Source organism: Protopterus annectens, chromosome 1.part0, assembly GCF_019279795.1.
Source record: "Protopterus annectens isolate FY-2018-M chromosome 1.part0, PAN1.0, whole genome shotgun sequence".
In the NCBI taxonomy this organism is placed as follows: domain Eukaryota; kingdom Metazoa; phylum Chordata; order Ceratodontiformes; family Protopteridae; genus Protopterus; species Protopterus annectens.
Genome location: NC_056725.1, coordinates 1,526,338,705 through 1,526,364,065, shown reverse-complemented (window position 1 = coordinate 1,526,364,065; position 25,361 = coordinate 1,526,338,705). Strand labels below are relative to the sequence as shown.

The following is a 25,361-nucleotide window of genomic DNA, read 5'->3' as shown; positions in this document are numbered from 1 at the left end:
AAGAAAAAAACTGCTCAAACAGCCAATAACTACAATTTCTGGGCCAGGAACCACTCCTCTTGTGGTAGATAGGCTACCTGATGCTTACCACTCCCACTGATAAGCTAGAAGGCTTCCCTGCAACACAGAACGGCTTGGGGGGCTCAGAAGCTTACAAAGAGTCCTGGATACAGCAAATCTGTACCTGGACTAGACTAGTAACAGGGAAGGCAGGAAACAAGCACAAACAGAGTTTTAAATCAGAAGGTTGAAAGAGATGGAAAAGCTTTCCAAACGGCCAATAAATTATAATTTCTGGGCCAGAAACCTCTCCTCTTGTGGCAGACAGGTTATCTAGTGCTTAACACTCCCACTGATAAGCTAGAAGGCTTCTCTCCAACACAGAAGGGCTTGGGGGGGGGCTCAGAAGCTTACCAGCTTACCAACAGTCCTGGCTACAGCAAATCTGTACCTGGACTACACTAGTTATAGGAAAGGCAGGGACCAAACGCAAAACAGGCTTTTAACCAAAAAGTAGAAAGAGATGGAAAAACTGCCCAAATGGCCAATGAACTACAACTTCAGGGCCAAAACCCACTTTTCCCATGGTAGATAGGCTACCTAGTGCTTACCACTCCCACTGATAAGCTAGAAGGCTTCCCTCCAACACAGAAAGGCTTGGGGGGCTCAGAAGCTTACCAACAGTCCTGGATACAGCAAGTCTGTATCTGGACTTGACTAGTTACAGGACAGGCAGGAAACAAGCTTAGAATTTTTTTTTTTGTTACAGACAAGGGGCTAAAACAGTAGTAAATACTATTCAAATTGTAGTGCAGGCCAGCACACCAGAGTGTGTAGCAACACTATGGCAAATACAGTTCAAATAAATGCAATTAAATTAACAAATGACTAAAAAACAAGCGCAGAAGGCAGTAAATTAGAAGGCTACTAACAAGCAGTAATAAGTGCAGAGTAAGAGCGACTGACAGCTCACAGATAGCACGCAGAAGAGCAACTAAGACAGTTACAGTAAGAGCAGCTGAATAAAATATATATATATATTTTTTTTTTTAGGGAGGGAACAGAGCAGGATTAATATTCTACAGGGGTTGTCCTTCCCAAATGCTCTCTTTGTACACAGTAGGAATGCCTGAAATCAGAATATGATATCACTGCACTCAGTTGAGTGAGCAAATGAGATGGGCCCAGAAGGAGCATCCAAATACAAATCTACAAGAGGGGCGGGCAATTTCAAAGCCACCAACATTAACACCAAAACAAGAACAGGGAGGGTGGGTGGAGAACTAACTGTAGAGAGACAGCCACAACTTCAGTTGAGTTAATATTCAGTGAAATACACAAATAAATAAATTAAATACAGTACTATATGCAAAAGAGCAGATAAAAGTGTACTTAAATTAACTTAAATGTCCAGTTGATTTCAGGTAGATTTTAGACGGCCAAAGCTCTGATATTAAGCTGAGGTAACTCAAAATTTACCACTTATATAAGGCAAGACAGAATGTCAGTGATGAGGTGAAACTACCCCCACTGCTATCAATGGCTACACAGAAATTCTAAAAAGTACTCTGTAGAGAGACAACCACAACTTCAATTGAGTTAATATTCAGTGAAAAACACAAATAAATTAAACACAGTACTATGTGCAAAAGAGCAGATAAAAATGTACTTAAATTCACTTATACATCCAGCTGATTTCAGGTAGATGTTAGCCAGCCAAAGCTCAATGTGGCGAATCAGCAGCCATCTACAATAAATATGGCCATGCAACTGGCTGCACAGACGTCGGACACTTCCCCTAGTCCTGTAGAACTGGTAACGAACATGGCAGCAGAAGGAAATATCAGCACACAGCGTAGTGAGGTGGAAATGGTCGGAAATAAAAATAAAAAAGGGCAGCAAATGATCCAGAATATTTCAGCAACTGGGGCACAGCGAAGTTTTCAGCTAGGACAGCCAGAGAAAATACAGAGGAGTACCTCAAGGGGGCATTCCACATAGAGGCAACTCCCAAAAGGACTGAAACTAATAACAGCCCCATGGGTCAGGGCAAGCTAACACGGCGCTGATAAAAGGTACTGTGAATCTATCAAATGCTGTTTTTAAAGCACCTACTCTTTCCTTGTTAAGGAAAGGTTTAAACTTTATTCCTGCAGCTACCGATGACTTGGTAGCTGCTCTAACAGACTTAAAGGTTTTTTTTCAAGAACTGGTTAAAAATGCACATGTAGGCCAACCGTTAGAATGTAAACGCAGAAGCATTTATATACCTGTGAGTAGGCCTGTTGTTAAAGCGTTCCATGACACTTGTGAAGTTGAAATTAGGAAAGTGTATGCTGAGAGTGACAAAAAAGGAAGAGTAATTTAACATATGATGAACATCTTGCATTGAAAAACTTGGAACAGGATGGAAATATTGTGATTAAGCAAGCTGATAAGGGGATGCCGTGGTACTTATAAACAGGACTGATTATATTCACTCTGTAGATATGCTACTAGGAGATGTAAATACTTTTAAAAAGATAACATTTTTAGATGTTAAAAAATGTATCACTGATGTCAACAAGGCTGTCTATGATTTACAACTTAGTGGCGGATATAGCTATAGACCGATTCAATTACAGTGCCCTGTCCTAAAATACCACAGTTTTATGGTCTACCAAAGGTACATACGTTGCTCACAAATCCACCTATGAGGCCAACAGTATCTGGCAAAGGGTGGGTGACAGAACCCATTTCAATATACCTGCAGAAAAAATTGGGTCATTTTTTGATAGACTGCCCATGTGTACTTAAAGATACAACAGATTTTATTAAAAGATTGCGGGTATGGTTTAACACTATAGATTGTGTAGATCTAATAGAGGGTAAATACCTGTTTGTAACTTTAGATATAATGTCACTCTTCACTGTGATTGATAATGTATATGGCATTGATGCTATAAGGGACTTTTTGAATAGTAAGCAGGTTATGTCCCCTAAAGGTATAGAAAATATATGTTTGCTTCTTGATTTTAACTAAGAATGCATTTTTGTTTAACAGTGAACCCTATTTACAATTGACGGGGGTAGCGATGGGTATATCCGTCGCAAATTCTTATGCCAACCTTATACTCCATCAGTGGGAGAGGAAATATGTATGCAGTGATGTGCATGTTTTTAACAAAAAAGCCTGTTTATATCAGTGTTTTGTGGATTGTTTTATTATTTGGAAAGGTACAAGTGAAGAATTAACTAGTTATGTGGACTATCTAAATGGTACAACTGATTTTTTTTAAGATTTAAAGCAGAATCTTCCAGGAGTAATATTGTACTCCTAGACGTTTGTCTAGTGGTAAAAGAAGGTAACAGAGACCAGTATACATAAAAAGGAAGTACATGCCAGGAGGCACATGGACAGACACAGCATGTATGCTCCCCATGTATTTAATGGAATAATGAGGGCATAATTTGGTAGAGTTAGTAGGTTAAGTACAGAGGAGCATGTCTTTCCTGAACAGCTGGAAGATATGAAGTTAGAGTTTTTGGATAGTGGGTATGATGAAGGGCAAATTATGCAGATTACTGAGGAAGTAAAAGGTAATAGGGCTACATCACTGAGGCCAATCTTTAGTATTAATCAACATCAGACAAGTCCACCTAGAAGACCTGTCCTCGAGAAGGACAAGGTCAGATATATTACAACTTATAATGTGAGGACACAAGCTGTTAAAAAGGTCATAGAGAAAAACTAGATGATTCTGATGGCTTCACCAGAACTCAAAAATATTTTGGACGAGAAACCATTTTCTTCTTATAGAAATATGAGAAATTTAAAAAGTCAATTATATTTTAAGGATTTCAAACCCCTATCCAAAAGACGTCAAGAAATGAGAGTAGGTACTTTTAGTTGCATGGGATGCACTTGTTGTAGTGATATTTTTGGGAAGGATAGTGACTTTTTTACACCCCCCCCCCCAACAGGCAAAAAGTATACATTTAAAAGTGACAGCAAACTGTAATAGTCTGAATGTGGTCTATCTGGCAACCTGTGGACAATGCCCATCTTTTTACGTAGGCAAAACCACGAAGAAACTTAAAGAACATGTCATAGAACACAAATCTGACATCAGAAGAGTGAATGATAGGAATGCATTATGGTAGACATATGTAAGAACACTGACCACATCTTTAAGTTTAGGGTTACAGAAATGGTGGATAAAGACATCGGGGGGGGGGGGGGTGATATAAATAATTTACTAGAGAACAAGGAATATAGCTGGATATTGAGAAAAGGAGCTGATATTATACCTGTCCTTAACACTCCTGTGACCATTAAACCTGTGCTGGTTAAGTTGCAACAAAATAAACTTTGATGTTTGTGTGAGATATATATATATATATATACACACACACACACACATACAAAAAGTTTTTTTTTTTATATTGTTTTGTGTGTTATAGGTGACTGTTTTAAATGGCACTCGTGATGAGCTGGCTGCAGTCACATGATTCGATTTGCTCCTACTTAAACTGAGTTAATACATGTGTTTTATATTCACATTGAGAAAGAGAGTAGACCTGAAAGCTTTGTTTTAATAAAGAAGTTTCTTGACGTTGGGCTTTAAAATTTTTCTTCAGCATACTGGAATTTTATTTCAGTTTTACAGCAATTACCTTGTTCTGCCTGGTTGGCGATTTTAAAAACTCCCTACTATACTCAAATATTCAGTGGGGGTGGGGGTCACAAATTCCTGAAACTAAAGAAATGATCCTTTTAAGCTGGGACACAGGCTCTGAGTTGCCTAGACATACTAAAGTCTAAATATATTACCCAATCAGTATTGCAGTTACCAAATATATTAATCTGGAAGACCTTAGAGGTATTAGAAGCGGAAAATTGTTCCGTTTTACAGATATATTTGCAAAAACTGCATTGACCACACGGTATTCCACCTAAAGTAAGCTGACCTGAGGTATTATTAAACCTATTGCCTTTTTTAAAGTGGTTAAACCAACCATCCAGAGGTTTTCCCCATCTAAATGTGACTAAACATTCTGCAGGTAAAATATTCCGTAGCAGTTTATCCAGTAACAAAATATACCCATATTTTTTTTAACCAAATCAATAAAAAACTTAGTGTTATTCCCAAGGTTTGCAACCAATCTGGGTAACTTTTTAGAAATGCTTTTGGATTGATATTGTAATAACTGTGTTATGTATGGAATCACATACCTTCAAAACCTCAGAGTATTTATAGCCCCTGTCACAAAACTGATGATCTCCTGAGCCTCCTCTTCATATACTACTTCAGATGAACAAATCCTTTTTAATCTGAAAAACTGGGACTTGGGTATATTTTTAATAATGTGTGGGGGATGGCAGCTATCAACATTTAAAAGTATATTGACTTGACGAAACTTCCTAAAAACCTGAATACTTAAAGTCCCATCCTCATCAATTTTCACCAACACATCCAAGAAAGTGATTTGCCTTCATAGGTTCATACTAGGCTATCTGCCCAAGGGCATTTATAAAGCCTAGCCCATAGTTATGTGACTTTCGCCACCCCTTTAGTTTGAAGAAAACTATGCCTATTATTTTGCTGTGCCTCTGTCAAGCAGTGACACTGAAGTAATCCCTGGGGTATATCTGCGATCTCCCATCCATTGGTCAAGATTCCTCTTGAACAAGGCCAGCGAGGTGCTCTGCCTCACATGTACCGGGATTTTGTTCCACAGCATAGGGAGTCTCTGGGTGATGAATCTGTCCCTCCAGCACGTTCTATTAATAACCGTGTCAAGGTTTAAGTCTCCAGCCCTTGTGGTTCTGAGGGATCTAGATTTTTTGAGGTGAAGCAGCTGTTCTGCGTTTTATGTTGGGCAAATGTGTCGTCCATTTAAGTTCAGGGTTTCAGACCACTTGAGTGATATTAAATGTGGAAGACCGTCCAATGTCCTATATAAACATACTCTGAAGCATAAAATGGCCAGATTTCAATTTACTATTATTGATAAAATCACATTGAATAGAAATAAGGGGTTTGCACACCATTTTGGATAATAAAGAGGTGGATCATTAGGCTAGGGGGGTTATTTCCACCTGGTTTAAATGAATGCTTGTGACTGACCAATTAGATAGAAGCATTGGATATTTAAGTGATACTTGACTTGTAATTGTGACACACTGAAGAAGGCTAGATAGCCGAAACTGGTAAGCAAGAAGGTGAAAATAAAAAGTTGTAAGAACTACAGTTTGGAGTCCTATTTTTTACTGAAGATATTACAGTAGAGACAGCTCATATGCCTTTGAAAAACACAATGACTCTGCATAAAGCATTAACAACATTGGAAAGGATGTTGTTACTGTTGATAACAATTTAGAAATATGATGTTAAAGTACAATGCAAGCCAGGAAGACTGATGCATATGGCTGATATGCCAATTTGAGCTAGTCTTGTTGGATCCAAGGAAGAACTGCTGGAAGCTCTAGTTGTGAAGCAAATTTCAGTAGCTCTTAACAAGAATTGAGAAACAAAAATGTAACTACTAAAATAGAAGCTACAATGTCAACGACCCAGCAATATAAAGCACTTACCATTCATTAATTCAGTCATATTATAACTTGCAAAAAGAACAATCCAATATCCAAAGTTTACAGTTCAATTATGAAAAAGTTGTAATTACATCACAGATGACAAAGTAAATGCTTCTGAAAATCTACAAGCCTCATCAAGGAATACAACACAACCCAAATAACACATGGACCACAGACTCAGTGTGACAATAAACCAGAGCCTATAAGGCAAAACAACGTACCCAACACAATAGTCACTGGTGACTCTACAGTCAGGCACACTGATGTCCCACTCACCAGGCTAAACAAGGAGAAGGTTACTGTCAGCTGCCTGTTGGATGCCAGGATCCGCCACATAACCCATGCACTCAGGTCACTCCACAAGTACAAATATGACTGTCATTGCCCATCTTGGTGTGAACGACCTGAGACGTACCTCTCTGGACTACATGAAGAGAGACATGGAAGAGCTCTCCGATCTTGTAGCCCAGCCCCCAGAATGATACCACAGTACAAGGACAAAATGATCAACTTCAACAATTGGCTAAGCTTCTGGTGTCATTCTAAGGGGATCCAGTATCTGTCTGCCTGGGACGACATGGTCGACAGACCACAGTGCTTTGCCAGAGATGGCCTGCACCTGCCACCCCTGGGATTCCGGATACTGGCTAAGGGTCTTGCCACCCCTACAGTGTCTTTTTTAGGCAAGGTTCAAATGACAAATTCACCACCATAACAGGAACAGGCAAGCAAAAACTGAGGGCAATGCTACTCAATGCTAGAAGTCTAAATCTCAAAATGCACTCACTCAAGGCACTCCTTAAAATGGAGAACATTGATATCTGTGCAGTGACTGAGACCTGGTTCAAGGCTCTAGACAGAACCCCTGTATTACCAGGCTATAACTCATAACACACTTTTAAGCCATCTAACTTGGACCAGAACACCAAAGGCGGAGGTGTGTCCATATTCATCAAGGATATCCACACCTCCAGGTTAGTTGCACAGCATAATGCATCTGAGGTTATCCAAGTGCAACTAACTCTGGACAAAACTGCAATCCAAATTGTAGCTTGCTACAGATCCCCACACCTCTTTTCGTGATATACTGGAAAATATTAGGGTTCAGCCAAACACCCTAATAATGGGTGATTTCAACTACCCCACCATTAACTGGGAAAACTAGTCATGTACCAACTCCTTCAATCAACATTTCATGGAATTCATAAATTTCAATGCCCTGGATCAACTTATCCACACCCCCACCAGGGGCAACAATATCCTAGACCTAGTCATTACCAACATGAATGACTGCTGTTCTACATCTGAAGTTAACTCCTCGTTGGTCAGATCAGACCATAAGCTAATCACCCTAGATATCCACATCCTGCCCCCAGCCAGCATTGTGGAAACCACAGTAAAAAATTTCTCCAAAGCCAACTTCATGCTTCTTAAGACAGAAGTGGCGAACTTCCTGACACCCATGCAGATGGACAATACAGTTATAACTGCTGAATCCTGCACAAATGCACTCTATAAGCACTTACACAAGTGCATGGATAGTGCTATCCCAAACAGAATCAAGACGCTATCCTCCAAAAAAAGGAAGCCAATCTGGTGGTCCCCTGCCATAAACAAGCTCTACAACTGAAGGAAGAAACTGTTGCAAGACAGTAAAATCCCATGAGTGAAGGAGCTCCCTGGTCAGCCTCAGTAAGAAACTGAGATCCCTTATAAGATCCTCCAAAGCTAGCTATGAAAAGAAAATGGCCACTGATTTTAAGGGCAACCACAAAGCATTCTATAGCTATGTCAAGAATATCAATGACAACACCCAGATCTGCTCTGAGTTACAGCACAACGGCACGAAAATTACAGAACCAACTGAAATTGCCAACATCCTGGCAGATAGGTTCAGTGCTAACTTTACCCCCTCTCACCCCCTAAAGGGCCCATATCTATATAGGAGGAATGCAGAATCCCTGTAATCACATCTATGCAGGTAAAAGCTGCACTCTCTAAAACCAAAAACACAGCATCCATGTGATCAGACAACATCACAGGCTGCGTTTTACACGAACTTCAGAATGACCTGGATCCCCACCTAAGCACCATGTTCAGTCTCACGTCAGGCTTTGTGCCCACTGAACGGCACACCAACAGTTATCCCACTCCACAAAGGGGGAGCTACCACTGATCCTGGGAACTATCTCCCTATTAGCCTGACAAGCCTGGTCTGCAAGGCCATGGAACGTATCCCCATGGAACTCGTAAACAAAGACATTAGTAACCTCCAAACTCTGGACCCCACCCAGTTCGGGTTTGTGAAAGGCAGATCATGCCTTCAGAAACTGATCGACTTCTTTGAAGCAGTCACCAAAGCCGGAGACAAGGGTAAGGTGGTTCACACAGCCTATCTTGACCTCGCCAAGGCTTTCAACACCATCCCCCATTCTGGAATTATAGCTAAACTCACTAAACTAGATATAGATCCCTATGTCACAAGATGGGTTGCCAACTGGCTCACTAAGAACCCACACTGTAAACGTTGCAGACTCCAAATCTGACTTCAAACCAGTAACAAGTGGAGTACTACAGGGTTCAGTCCTAGGACCTCTCCTGTTTGGTATCTACTTCTCTGAAGTACAGGCTAACACAGAAGGCCTCTGGCTAATGAAGTTCACAGATGACTGCAAACTAGGAGTCACAGTTAATTCCCCAAATGATGTGGACATCCTACAAAAGGGCCTCACCGAGACAGATGCCTGGTGTCAGAGGCATGGCCTCAAGCTCAATGCCAAAAAGTGCATAGTCATCCCCTTTGGTAAAACCTCTGTACCCATGAACTACTACAAAAAACAGTCTACATAATGCCAAATGTGTGACAAGAGACCTTGGGACCCAGGTGGACAGTAGTCTCTCCTTTGATAATCACACCGCCACAGTATTCAGGAAATCCTTCTATGTGGCACACCATTACAAAAGGGTTCTCCTCCAGGAAAAAAAGAGGTAATTGTTTCCCTCTACTCGGCATTCATTAGACCCATTATAGAGTACAACGCCCCTTTTGGAATGTACCTCACAAGATATCTGCAGCAGCTGGAAAGGCCACAGAAGTACCTCACAAAGAGGATTGCTGGCCTCAAACAGATGCCCTACACTGACCGTCAAAACTCCAGCTTTACTCTGTGGCATATCGCCTACTCAGAGGAGATCTCTGCCTAACATATAAAGCTATGTTAAACCCAGAGCTGTTGGACATGCTACACCTAAAGAAATCCCAATCCTTCTGAGCTGCATGCTCTAGGGACCTCAACCTTGTCTCCACAATAAACAGGACATGCTGGACGGACAGATTCCTGTCCCAGAGACTTCCTATACTTTGGAACAAGCTACCCATCTATGTCAAGCAAAGTTCCTCTTTAGCACTCCAAGAAAAATCTTGAGTGGATGGGAAATAGGAAATACACACCGGGGATCACTTCTGTGGCTCTGCTCGACAGAGGCACAGGAAATTAACTTTCTTGGGTGGCGTAAGCCAGGGAACCTTGTTGACTAGGCTTACTTAGGCCCTTGGGCAGATAGCCTAGTACCTACCTATGAACCTAAAAGTAAAGAACGGGCAAAAAATGTTATGTACTGGTCTAACATGGCAACAGAGACTGAACATTTTGCACTATTTGTTCTATGTGCAGCAGCCATAAAAACAGCATCAGAAAAAAATAAACAACTAATGAAATTACTTTGGCAAAATGTAGAAGTGGACTTGTTTCATTATTACAATCTTACCTTTCTATGTGTGGACTATTATTCTAAATATTCAGAAGGTACACAGCTGAAAGATGCCACGGAAACCGCTGTGATAAGTATACTTAACATTTGTATGACTGGAGATGTCTCAACAAGTGACATGAAGCAATGGACTGCAATTGCTCAGCAAAAAGTGCAAATATGTTTCAAAAGCCTACAGGCTTCAGGATATTATTTCAAGCCCACAATAACTGCTATCCAATAAGACAGTGAAAGATATACTAAAGAAATGTGATTTACTACATCAAATGGAATTTCATTCATTTTGGATCGTCTTCATTGTCACCTCACTCACTAGTACAGTTAACCTTTCCAATTAACGTTAGGAGTATTACAGTGTAGAGATTCAAAGGGGTATATGAGATTCACTGTTTCATCAGTATTGCTATACTGAAATGTACAGAAAGAAATTAAAAACTAAAAGATGCAAAAATGTAAGTAATTTACTTTTCTAATACAAGGGAGTGTAGTATACCTTCAAGAAAGTACAGTTGAATAGGATACGAGCCATGAGGCCTAGTAAATTTGCAGACTAATGAGCAAATCTTTGCAGCACATATGCTTGATGTATCTTCACTCCTAAGGCCTCCTGTCTACACAAGGTGTCTGTCACATTTAAGTTTATATCCAGAATTGCAGCACTTCAATCCCTTGTTTGTTTTTCATGCTTTAACTTACTACTCCTCCCAACTAATGTAGTGTAACAGAAAGCCCTGCTGTAATGATATTCAAAAATTCCAAATCATTTAAAAAAAAAAGCTTTCCTTCAGAAAAGGGGCTCCTACAATACTTGCTTTGTATGGGGGACTGCCAGTCATTTCCTATGTACAAAATAGCTGTACAAAACTACAGCAGAAATAAGTTTTAGCAACTATAAAACTAATGGATAAAAGATCATAATGCGAGTGTATGAAAAGGCAAACATTATGCAGATTTGGCTATCTCAATTGATAAAAATCAGACTATGTTAATCTTTGCTAGGAAGACTGCAAATGGAATGCACTAACTAAACCAGCAGTGTGACTGACTGCAAAATATTAAGAATGATCACTGAAACAAGACATGACTTTGTAGTGCTTCTCTGACAAACATTTTTGAGTCTTTTAGTTTTTAATTTCTTTCTGTACATTTCAGTATAGCAAAACTGATGAAACGGTGAATCTGCAAAAACAACCTAATATTTGGAAAAAACATTAAGAAATCCAAAGCTGTAAAAGCAGCAAAGGAGTGCCGAGAAATCTTACTACATCTCATTTATATAGGAGTATAGAGAAATTAATACCTTTTGAGGGTTGGCAAGTAATAAGACTTGTGTAATTGCCATTGGAGGAACAATGGGGTTGAAGGCTGGAAGTTCTGTTCCCGATGGAGGCTGCAGTTTCACCTTCATACTCTAGTAGGGAAAAAAGTTAAAATTAATTATGCTGACTCCAAGTTCAGACCAACGTAAAGGAAACTTCTGTAAGTACAGGCTAACACATATTATGCAACATTTCATATCAAGTCCAATATAGACAGCAATATGCAGATGAAAACTATTTCTGCTTTTCCACTAGCTTATTCGAGGAAATAAAATATTTTGGTTATAATAAAGACAATTTCCAAGTACAGAGCATCACAAAACGAATGACTATGTTTGCTCGGCATAGAAGGCAGGCCTAAACAGTGTGGTTACACAAACACCAATCCCCAAAATTACGTACCAGTGGACATTTTTATTTAGTTTTAACCCCCTTTACAAGTGACAGTTGTCAAGAATACTATCCCCAAACTACTGATAGCTTTTGACTATTCCAACTCTCTGTGCTTAACTGGCTTATTCTCAAAAAGGCCTACATATTATTGTGAAATATTCAGTGAATGGTACTAGCACAACTATCTAAAATGTTCTTGTATTGCACTAACAGTTTGAAAGACAAAGGATCGAATGCATCTTAAATTTTAGTGGAATCAAATATTTATTTTTTTGCTATAAAGGAATAAAAATATTGCCTTCACATAAAATACACTTGGAGACATGAAGTAGAAAATTATAGATTTACATTTTTTTGCAGGTTTTATATTCAGCACCCTGAACAGACTTGATGCATATACTTTCATGTAACCTCAATGTTTTTACAAACTTTTATTTAAATGTTAATACTCTAAGCACTGTACATAAGTTTCATAAAAGCCAGAAAAATAAACTGGCATTTCCCTAGAAATATCATTTGTCAACTTCTAATGGATTTTTTTACTCAAGTTTTTACCTTCCTATGTTTACTAATTAAGCCTTTGCCCTGGCTGCATATTCATTGTCCACTGGGGCAGTAGCTTCAGCATACGTTCACTCTCCCCAGGGTGACAGACTGCATGCAGCCTTTTGGTTCCACAATCAATTGAGAGCTAGCCACAACAAGAAAGTTATGCAGTCAGCCATGACAGGAGTTTGTAGTATGGCCCTAACTCCTCCCTGCATGATGAAGTGAGCACTCTGGTAACCACAAGGGCCATCCATGTGATGTGCACTTTCCCACATATGCCATAAGGGCTAACACCATCAGCCTGGGAGGTCATGCCCACACCTCTACAAGCTTTGTTTTTGATCATGAGATATATCCACCTTAGTCTGGAAAGATAAATCCCATAGGATGGAAGCACCAAAATCCCTCCCTCAGGAAAGCACACTAACAGAAGCCTCACATCTTCCACCCTGCTCACTACTCCTTTCAGTGCCTGAGCTGCTAAATTAACTTGGGCTGTCTGAATTACAGTCAGATATTTATCCCTCTGTGCCACACAGCTGGAGCTTCTAATGGGTACTGCGAACAGAATCTGAATCTATCTGCAAAATACCTTTATAACCCTGCTATTTTTATAACATTTTCAGGACATGACACCTGGTAGTCATCCATATACAGCACACTTTACAAGGACAGGACAAAAAATACAGCAATGAAATATTAGGCACATCTGCCTGAACAAGTAAAAATAGTTTTTTTTTTAAATAAACCTTTAAAATGATAGAAAAAATAACTTTTTCTGCAAAAAAGTGCTACATCTGTTCTTGTTACAGAAGGAGACAATTATATGACTTGAAGTTTATCATCCAGAAAAAGCCATAAGTATTTTTACTGAAACTGCACGGCAAAAAAATACTGTATCCAATGGCTATGTAAGCTTGCTTCTAGAAATGGCTATGTAAGCTTGCTTCTAGAAATGTACAATGGTTCTTCTCTGGAACCGTTTGAAATTTTACATCAACTTTCTCACAAAATAGCTTTAGTTATCCTCAGCTATAGAACCCAGTTCACTTGAATAATGGATTTCAGATATCACAACACACACAAATTGTGATTTCAGATACCAAGGCACAAAGAACTTCATCTTCTTGCAATCTGTGTGTGAATGCACAATATTGAAAATTTGGCTGTGGGATGTAATAAATGTAGTTTTAGAAAGCTTCTCTCTTCACAGAAAATGTACAGGGCTTTTAATTCTGATGTAATGATATCTCAATATGGATATAATCCTAATGCATTATACATCCTCCACTCTGAACAGTAGTAGTATACCAAAGCAATAAGCAAGCAATAATGCTCAACAGGTGTGTGTTAATGTGCAATGTCTGCCCAGGGATGTTGTGAGGCTCGACGCCACAGGTGGAGGGGCCTCTAAACCCCTGGAAGGAATTAACTGCACATTAACACGCACCCTGGAGGGAATTACTGTGCTTAGAGAATGGGCTCTCTGTAAAATTGTTGTGTTTTACTTATGTATTTTTAAGGGGTCCCTATTAAATCAGCGAACACTTAAAGCGAATGCTGTTTAATCGGACCTCTTTAGTTGAAATGGTGAAATCCCGAATGCACAGAACAGCAATTTTTTTTCCCCAGGGAAAAAAAAAAAACTCACTGGGCCATTTTCGGGACTTTGCCATTTCCTCCACTGTGGTGCGATCTCGATATTGGTATATTTAAGTAGGTGGGTGTGAGAGGCATAGCCCCCCCACTTTATTTTGTGTGTTTTTTTTTTTTTTTTTTAATGGAGCAGTGACTTTTTTTCCCCTAGGAAAAAAACGCTGTTCAGTGTGTTTAACATTTTGTCGTTTCAACATTTTAGGGTCGATTATACAGCATTCGCTATTTTAAGCGTTCGCTGTTATAATATAGACCCTTTTTTTAAGTTCTATTTTATTTTTTTTAATATAATTTTGATATAAAATAGTTCCTCCGCCTAATGTTTCATACTTGCTATAGTATACGTTAATGGTGTTGGAGAAAGCATTTTACATCCAAAATATATTAAAAAAAATAAATAAACACAGTACTTCAAGTAAAACACAATTTTACAGAGATCCCATTCTCTAAGGGCTGGTAGAGATCATTCTCTCTTTACTCTCTCTCACACATGCTACCAGGGGATCATTGGTTCACTTTCTCATTTCACTTACTCACTCACTCTCTCACACACACGCAGACAAACACATAGTTTCTCTGCTTTCATGCATGCATTCACTCACACAATATTGGTCACACCCTCTTTCTCAATCCCTCACAGTCTCCAGCTGATTTCATACATACATTCAGTCTCACTCTCCAGCTGTGACGCACGCAGCCTCCTCTGGCTTACATACATGCAGTCATTCACATATCACTCTCGCTTTCTCATTCACTCTCTTGATCTCTCTCTCACATAAACACAGTCTCTCTGCTTTCATGCAGGCACGCAATCACACATGCAAAAACACACTGAATAGAGTACTCTCTCTTACTCATACATGCATACATTCTCTCTTTTACACTTAATAGCAAAAGCACTGCTTAGCGAGTGTAAACATCTCGCTCGCTCTCACTTTCACTGCCATGCATACACACAAGTGTGCTGCTTAGTGAGTGTAAAATAATGGCAGCTAATTTGTTTTCTGAGTCGGAGCTCCATAACAGCTTGACATGCTGCCATGAAGAAGCGGCCTAATTTTTCTGTGGGTATTAATTGTATAATAATACCCTGCTAAAGAACATTCGCTCTCCAATCAGCATACTGATACACAGTAAGCCCATTCTCTAATGGAAATTATACAACAGGTCATTCTTATTCAAAAACGTACACAATAATAAGACAACCAAAGCAGCATGCCCATTGTAAATTGAGCATATACCAATAGAAAAAAGTCCGGCCAGACTTTTCTATTGGCATATGCTTACAGGACAGCAAAGTAGGAGAAAAATCAGGTACTTTCTCTAAAAATAATCAGAAATGTACCCGATTTTCATTGTATTTAGGCTGTTCCTCAAACTCCTGGTAACAAAAACAGCCAATGAGATTCCCTCTTCTCCAGTGCTTTCCCTGCACTGCAATGATGTACTGTACAAGCGAGGAAACTTAAGTTCCATACACATATGCAGTACATCAGAAAAGGCAGAAGAAAACAGATGAACACTACAACACTGACATTTAAGATAGGTAAGCAATTTCTTTCTTCAATAATGTAATTGTATAACAGCAATAACACACTCCTGAGTGTGAGTAATGCTAGATTTACCCATGGTTGGCTTTGTTTGATCACTTGGGCTTCACCCTCTTGATTAAACCATACCAACAGTGAGCAAAATCCAGCATTACCCATACTCAATCATGGGTTAATTAAGCAATAGCTGATGACATGGTGTGGTATATTGAAGATTTACCCACAGTTGGTGTGGTTTAATCACAAGGGCGAAGCCCGAGTGATTAAATAAAGCCAACCGTGGGTAAATTTCAATATACCACAACCATGGAGTTGGTTATTGCTATTATACAATGACATTTAACAAAACAAAATACTTACTTTTCTTAAATAATGTCTTTGTATAATGGCACATTAATGTTCTTCTGTTGGTTGTGGTACACTGCTTCCTTGTTTTGATGTACTGAGCATGCGTATGGAACTTGCGTCCCACGCATACCCAGTATATCAATGCTTTGAAATGGAAGCAATGGAGAAAAGTCTCCTTTGCACAGTTTTTTCTTTTTTTTTTTTTTTTATTTGTTAAAAAAAATGTTTTGAGCACTTTACCAAAGGAAAAAAGTCCGGGCGACCAGATCTTTTTCTGTTGGTATATTGTGGGATTTACAATGGGCACGCTGGCCAATCAGCATGCACGTTTTGGAATATTAATGGGGGATCATTGTATAATACTTAAGAGTGCAATGCATCATATGAAATGGTCACATCAATTGCAACAAAATACAAGAAACCACGCATAAAAAGCCATGTATCACTAAACCACTGACAGCTCTTAAAAATTTCAAAGAATTACATTTAGACATTTGAATACAAATCATTCTACCTGTAGAGCTTAAAATGCAGTTTAATACTGAATTAGACTCCAATTACACTACTATTTTCACTGCAGCAGCGTTTTGGCTGTGTCATGTCTCTAATGTAATTACTTCATATATACATGCATATTTGCGACATATGCTGCAATCCACCCCCCAAGGCAAACTGCATACCTACTTTTAATGGAAAAAAATACAATCTCCAATGCCATACTGTCACAATCCAATTCGACAAAATCCTGCTCTAAGAAAAAAATACATGTTAGTCCCTCTTAGAAAGCCCTTAATAAACATTTTTAGGGAATTATACTAGAGTACTCTGGTACAAAAACATACCGACTGACATTCTACCCTTACAGATTTAAGCAGATTAATGCTGTACTTGACCCTCAATGCACTGCCACCCACAGCCCAAGGATATTTGGTCATAGCACAGCTTAAGTCACAAGTTATGATGTCTGGGCAATATATACAATTTTTAATGTTGATACAACTGCAATCTAAGGAAGCATGTCAGATCAGCAAAAATTATTTTTTTAATGTAATATATTTGTGTGCTATCCTCCTAAAATAACCACGCAAACAGTGCAGTCTGCCTCTTTCTCCACTGTGTGACCTTGGGGTTGGCATATACAAGTCCAGGGGTTGGAGGCATCCCTCACATGGAAGCTTGCTCCCGCAAATAATTTTTGTCTTACATTCATTGAAGGCTGTTTTGGCGAGATGTTTGACTTTTTTACCTTTGCTGAAACTATCTTTGGTAAGCTGACATGATTGCATAATCCAGTACACACACTCTAGACACAGACTGCATATTCCTCATCTTAAAAGGAAGTTACATACCCATGCCTAACTGGGGCAAAGTATACAACAATTTTCTGGCAGTCACTGTCAACTGTGTGTTAAAATTATGCATTTGCAAACTGTGTATAAAGTGTCAAATATGTCACCCCCCCCCCCCCCAAGAGTTTTTACAACACTTTTAGATAATTACAAAGACTTTGGTACAGAACAAGCCTGAGAATTCCATCTTACCTTTACGGATTTAAATGCAACTCAAGGCTGTATTTTTCACCACTACAACTCCATCATCAGCAGTGGAGGCATTTGGTCATGGCACATTTTCAATATTAAAAATGTGTTTTCTTGACAGTTATATAAGATGATGCAATGACAACTCAATGCAGATGTATTCTGGGTACATGCCACATTCACACAAACTGAAGAAAAGTCTTATACTCACTCCATAATTGAAACAGAGCGGCACACATATCTAGCTTTCAGTCTCAAATATCTGCAAAACACTGCATTTGGAACAACATATAAAATACCACAGCTGGGAATCAAAAATACAATGCACTGTGCAATCCTGTTTCTAGGCAGAACTGCTCAGTGCATTAAGAGATTCAGAGACTGCTGCAGTGAGGCAATGTTAAGAAGGCTCTTGTATGTAGCTTAATAGCTATCTTGCTGGAGAGATCCATATTATTTATTTAACATTTGTTGACTGGAAAAGTCCAACTAGGACAGAGCCTACTTTTAGTGGAGACCTTGGGAGAAATGAGTCAGACACACATCTTCGGAATGTGTGAGGAAACCGGAGTACCCAGAGGAAATGCATGCGAATGCAGGAAGGACATGCAGACTCCACACACAAGGCACTCCAACTGAGAATTGAAACAGAGAACCTCTTGCTTGTGAGGCGATAATTTTAACCACTGCACCACCCTGCCCATATGTAAATCTGGCAATTTGGGGCTAAAGCAAACTAGCATCTGTACTTCCCCAAATCCTTTCTCCAAGATCAGAATACTGCAAAAGAGCAATACACAAACAAACACTACCTCAAGGTTTGGGGAGCCTACAGATAAAAATATGCATTATGTTTTGACCCATCAATGCTATGACAGGAGTAGGGCTATTTAGTGGTACAGCAAGTAAGCAAGGCAAAGCCATCTCTGTGTATATGTGTGTGTGTATATCAGGGCATTCTTGGAGCCATTTTAGTTTGTGTCTGTGTGTTTGCACAAATTTTTTTAAGTTTATGTGCAACAGCACTCAGTGGGTTGGGTAAGGAGAAAACTAGTATGGTTACTTGCAACTGTGCTATGTTCATTTCCCAGACTTGTTAATGAACCAATAATAAGCTTTTGCTCTACACAAATCCTTCAAATCTCTATCACTTTTTAACTTTGAAACACTACTACAGATAACCAGAAAACCCTTAAAATGCTACATCAAGAATTTCTCTGAATCTCTTCCCTTTCAGAAATTTTAGAAAAGCTTCCAGAGAATTATACTTGGATACTCAAGAAGAAACTATACTTAAGAATGCCATTCCACCCTAACTGAAATAAAGGCAGGTGAGGGAAGAATTTGACTACAATCACATTTCACTAACAGTTCAGGAAGTTTCAGTCATGGGGCATCTCTAGTGAAAAAATGTTTCCCCTTTTGGAGGAATATTTCACTTGTAATTCTGACTATCAAAACTCGATAAAAAAAATATGTTCATTGCTGCATTCTTCACTTGAAAAGGAGGCATACACTACACCCAAACATGGTGTAATGCACATACACACCAAGTGGCAGTCTTATGCAAAAAGGCAACTTTTAGCTGGTGTACCGGCTGTGCAGGCAAGCCTACTTTACTGCTCAGTAGGGTCTTTACTTCCATCAAACTTAAAAAAGATACATGAATCGTGTATAATATGGCTGCCATTTTCAGGCAGTCTTGCTCCCATGATACACCCACGGCATTTCTCAGTGTGCCAGATGGCAAAAACCTTAAGTTTTCAGGGGCTAAACTTTGATTTCATCATTGTGCCTGTAACAAAGAGTGTGATTTCATCTTACTATCAATCTACTGCAGGATGCATCCTGGCCTACAATGCTGATACACTTACCTCAAATTACTAGATCCACTTAATTTCTAAACTGACAGCCCGGTATTTCCACTGGTTTTAAAATGGGACCAGGCAACTCCCATTTTCAAAAATAGTCATATAATTTGAACAAAACTGAAAAAGAACAACCTCCCCCTAACATTTCTGTCATACTATTTCTTCAGTAACCTTAGTTGCGTCTGCAGATGTATTTTTATTTGACATTTTAAAATTTCCTTGATCCATGTCAGCCTGCATTTAGTAAGGAAGTGGCACACTGAGCTGACCTGTTATCCAGGACATAAGTAACTTGCTTATTGCAATATAATTATACTGTTAGGGGCTCTAAACAGCCCAGTCTTGGAGCCTCTACTTCCAACAATGTTATGGAGTCCTACTAGAAACAAATTTGTTATCAGCCGTACTGCTCATGACTCTTAGTTGTACCACTCTTTTACTCAGTATGCTGTACAAGATATTACTACTCCTAAAGACTGACCCATTTCCATCTATAATGGATGGGACAAAGTGCAATTAAAATCCAATAGTGCTAAGCCTGAAACAATACCACTTCAGGCCTCTAACCATTTCCCCTCCCTCTCCTTATTCTTTACAATATACAGGGAAAACAGCTGAATTTGTATCTTATGTTCATGATGCTGGTGTTAATTCTTGATGAAAGGTTTACTCAGGACAAGGTGTCAGCACTTTCAAGATGTCCTACTTCAATGTCATTATCCATGCTCTAGCATCACCTTACATGGGCTATTGCAGCACTATATAACTTAAGCTAACAGATGAAGGAATTTAGCATAACTAAACGAGTGCAAACTTCCACAGCAAATGCTTCATCCGAACATTTCACATCTGCCATACAAGTATGATTTGTACTGGCTGCAGGTTGATTCCATGTATATAGGCAGTGGCAGAACACAGGGGCATTTTGGGCAGCCACAAAGGGTCCACAGCTCCAAGGGGGCCCATGGCTAGCACAACAGTAGACACTGCAGCTGCAACTACTATAAATAGGGTCATAGTGGGCGTCTTATAAATTTACTGTTTACTGTTTGCATTTTAAGTAAAGCAAAATTTCTTGACTTAAAAAACAAAAACAAGCTGTGAGCTGCATCCATATTCAAAACAGACACAGCTGTTGCACGCTGAAGAGGAAAGGCAGGTCGGTGTACTTAACTTGAGTACGTTTTCTGGCTCTGTTGTATTCTTTGTTATCACTTGATGGTGCTTGCTATGAATCATCCACTAATTAAGCATTTGATGTATTTACTGTAATGTGTACTCATGTTGCCCACTGTGCAATTAGGTGACCTACAGAGAAAAATGCATCACAATCCAAGTACAGAAAATGCAAAATGGCATTTTTTAAACAAATGTATTACATTTTCGCATGCTAAACAATGACAGAGGTACACATACATTAATCGAAAATAAACCACTGTGATGTTTTCATTATCTTCGTGCATTATTCATACAGGTTTTTTTTTTAATCACTCACTACATTATATAAATTGCCCAATATCTGTCTTAACTATAGCCTCACTCCTCCCCTCCTGAACACTACTCATGCATTATTCCCATAAATCCCATTTATTTCAATGTAATTTGCAACTTACCTTTTCTAAAGACCCCACTTTCAGTCCTTTTATCCGCTTTATTATCTAGTTCTTCAATTACAGTTGGTTTAGATTCTGATTTTCATTTTCTAGTAATTGTTTTTTTGGCAGTCAATACTACTAACCTTAGCAATACCTTACTATGTCAAGGCAATTCAAATCCTGTACTCCAACTCACAACAATCATTTCCTAAGTTGCAACAAAATGCTCTCCCAACATTTCTGATTAAGTACTCTGTAAAAATTTTTTAAAATCCATCAATTCATTACATTCCCCCAAAACATAGTCCCAATTACCACATTCTTTTTCAACACACCACCACCAGCATTTGCTATCTACCAGAAGAAAAATCTCAGCAGTCAGCTCAGGTATAAAAATACCTATGTACACACTTTTATGCAAAAATCTTAAACCGTCTGGACTTTATTGCTACTTGAAAGCAATACAGATGTCCTACCATTGTTACTTTACATATTGCCTTACTTTTTTTCTCTTCCCAATCTTTTCTAACCACCACCCCTGAATCTTAGTTATTATCCATGTTTTATATACCCTACTACCCCCTTTTCTAACAGCAATCTCTGTTCTAATTTTATATTTAATGGGATTGATGCTTTAGTCTCCCATTTATTAATTTCACAATATTGCTGGTGTTTGATCATTTCCATCTCCCAGTGCTAATCTTTGGTTCAAGTCTAATCATCTCCTGTGCTTTCCCCCACTGTTCAAGCATTTTCCTATGTAACAATGGAAGAGTACTGTACTTTCCTACTGTCAGAAGAATGAAAAGCAGTGTTCCCTTCAGCCTGCTGGCTCACTCTGTTGGCTAACATTTTTCCCCTCCTCACCATGTTTTCAGTCCTAAATTGTCTGATTCTCATGAAAAAAATATTCTGAAGAAAGCTAGATACAGCAGCTTGAATCTCTCACCTCCCTGCTGATATTCCCTGACTGCAGGAATAAACGTGCTTCTCTTCCGCAAGGTGTAGTAGAGTAAATAATAATTATCCACACCCACAATTTTGTCAGGAACAACTCTTTCTGCTGTTATGATTGCATCTTTATTAACAGAGGTTTTGACTTATTTTTCATGGCCAAATGTGGAGCCTGCACACAGTCTTGGCTTGGTTTTTCAAGGCAGGATTTGGAACATGCACACAACGTGCTCTCTCAATTAACAAATCCTGCTATGGAACTCCAGTCCAGCTGATTATTTGTACTTTCATAAAATTAATGCAATCTGCTCCTACCAGTTTCTAAGGTACAACAGAAATCTCAGGTTCTCTCTACATGCTCTGTATTTAAACTATTTTTGAAACAGTTCTTGAGATGTCTCATGTTCAACCAGTTTTGTTTTCCCATTTCTACCCTGATTTTTTGAGGTTGTGTCAGTTCATCTGGATAGCTAGTTAAAGGTTCTTCTGTTTTCCACACTTCTGTTCTTTTACTTTTATTTACTTCTTAATTTATTGACTTAAACACCTCCGAGTGCATTTGATTTATTCTTCCTCTAAATTACTGGAAGTTATCGCCTGTACCAGAGCTGAAAATGAAACGCTCTGCTGAACAGCTGTAGGATTCTTCCTTATCAGAATTCTCTGCTCCTTTTCTTGCCAAATTTCACTTAAGTTTTCCAGTTTCTTCTTTGCTGGCTGGTATCCAAGCCGTATAACTATCAGCCATTAACTGAATTTTATCTAAACTGATGGACTTTACTGTTTTACCTTGGGTTCAAGTTTTACTCTAGGAGAGGTCTAATCAACCTGCTGATCAGTATGCAGCTATCATGGAAATCCCATGCAAAATGGAATAGTGCACATCTGAGGGATAAGTTTACTTATTAATTCAGCCGGTTTGTGTATTAAACTACATTTCTGGAATTACACTGTAATCTAGTGTTAATTGTGGGACACTTCCTGTACCTTTAAATATCTTTGACACTTTTTTAGTATTTTATTTTTAACATGGGGCTGTGATACAATCTACATCTTCATCTTTTTGATTACTCTGATAGATCCATTCGGAAAGCAACTGTGTTAGAGAAACTGCCAGACCATGCAGTGTGGCCTCATTTCAGAGACCCTGTGGGGGTGGGGAGCTGTCTGGGGATTAAAAGTACATTACCTTATTATCAGCTGTTCATTTTAAACAGTCATTAGTGTTGCTTTGTGGGACTTAGGTGCATAGCTAGAATTAATAGCTGGAATATTCTATTTTGTATAATAAATTTATTAACCAGTTAAGCCCAATGAACACAAGCTTCCCTTTTCAGGGGTAACCCAGGAGCAATGTCTGGTTTAGTGGCTTGCTCAATGCCACACAGTAGACAAATGGAGGTAGAAGGAATCAAACCCTACACCCTGGACTACAGGAAGCAGCTCGTTAATAGCTCAGAAAGTACAGTTGTGCACACTTACCATAAATGTAGATGTTCGAGTGTATTCACTGTTGCAGTGATCACACTTGGGTTATCTGCCTGCAGGTAGCCCTCAGTTGGCCCGAATAGCAGAGACTTGGTATTTCTGCATCGGATGCTGTCAATTCTTCCTTGACATCAGATAGGTCAGGGGTATAAAACAGGCAGCTGACGTCATTTCATCAGTTTTTCTTGCCCCAAATGTCAGGAGCCCCCAAATAGGGAGCTAGGATATGGTGGGGAAAACACCACCAGTAAAAAGTAAATACCAATACCAGTAGGGATAGCCATAGAGAGGAGAGAGAGAGAAAACCAGGGGGCTGGAAGGAGGGAAACCAGGACTGCAACAGTGAATACACTCAAACATCTACATTTATGGTAAGTGTATACAACAGTACTATGTTCTTTGTGTTTCACTGTTGCAGTCATTACACTTGGGCTGATTCCCAGAGCTGAGGAAGGGTGGAGGCAGTCAAGAAGAAATAGGCCTTGCAATACTGCTGTAGCAAAACTTGCCCTGGATTTGGAAAAGACAGGTAGGTGGTAATGCTTGGTGAAGGTGTGTACAGAACTCCAGGTAGCAGCTTCCAGGATGTCCCTGGTAGGGACTCCCCTGAGAAATGCTGTAGAGGTAGATGTAGACCTAGTGGAAGTGTTCTGACCCCCTGGAGGGGGTTGGTTTTCCATGGTGCTTGTAGCAGAAATGGATGCAGTGTGCTATCCATTTGGAAATGGTTTATTTTGAAATAGCCTTGCCCTCTGCACCTGTTGCAAAGCTGACTAGCAACTGGTCAGATTTTCTGAAAGGCTTAGTCCTATTAAGGTAGAATCTGAGCTGTCTGTGCACGTCCAAAGAGTGCAGTATCCTTTCCGCTTTATTTTGAGGATTACGGAAGAAGGTTGGCAAATGGATGGATTGGTTGACAGCCACACTGGACACCACTTTAGGCATAAAGGAAGAGTTAGTCCCAGGAAACCCTGTCAGCATGGAAAATAATGAAGGGTTCCACAGCCATCAGTGCTTGTAACTCAGACACTCTTCTAGCCAAAGTGATGGCTAGAAGTAAGGCTGTTTTCCAAGAGAGGAATTTTAACTCTGCTGAAGCAGCAGGTTCAAAAGGGGGAAGTGTGAGCTTGCCGTACTTTTCTTGCAGATAGCTGGGTTCTGGTGGCCATTTGTTTGAAGTAGTCTGTCAGATAGACCTGTTTTTCTGAGGTGAGGAATGCCATCTGGGAGGTTGTGTCCAAGCTTGCTCCCAGGAATACAATCTTTTGACTGAGTACCAGTTGCGATTTCTTTTCGTTGATGGTGTACCCCAATAAAGTGAGAAGGCTTTTTAAAAATACCAGGTGCTGAAGCAGGAATTCCTGACTGTCCGCCTGAATCAGGCAGTCGTCCAAATATGGGTAAATTTGGATATGTCTCTGCCTGCAGTATGCAATGGCTGGAGCCAGGCATTTTGTGAATACCCTGGGTGCAGTAGATAAGCCAAAGGGAAGTGCAGAGAACTGATAATGCATAGACCCTGCCCGGAAACATATACACTTCCAGCATGACTCCCTTATGGGGAGGTGTAGATAGGCTTCTTTTAAGTCTAGGGTGACTAATCAGGCATCCTTGTAGGGTAAGCATCTTGAATTTTGGTACCCATCAGGAAGGTGTTGGGAATTGAAAGATCCAGGACTGGGCGCCAAGAGCCCTCTTTCCTGGGTACCAGGAAGAGTCTGGAGTAGAGTCCTTAACCCCTCTGTTCTACTG

At 39.5% G+C, this 25,361-nt stretch overlaps 1 protein-coding gene across 1 annotated transcript in view; it reads right to left on the bottom strand.

The window, feature by feature from the left end:
* The window catches only part of GGA1 (golgi associated, gamma adaptin ear containing, ARF binding protein 1), a gene marked incomplete in the record, with an annotated part of 1,948,856 nt that overhangs the window by 204,429 nt on the left and 1,719,066 nt on the right, over window positions 1-25,361 (bottom strand). Inside the window, 1 exon segment of the mRNA XM_044067846.1 lies at window positions 11,649-11,759. Within this exon segment, the coding sequence (XP_043923781.1) occupies window positions 11,649-11,759 (111 nt within the window).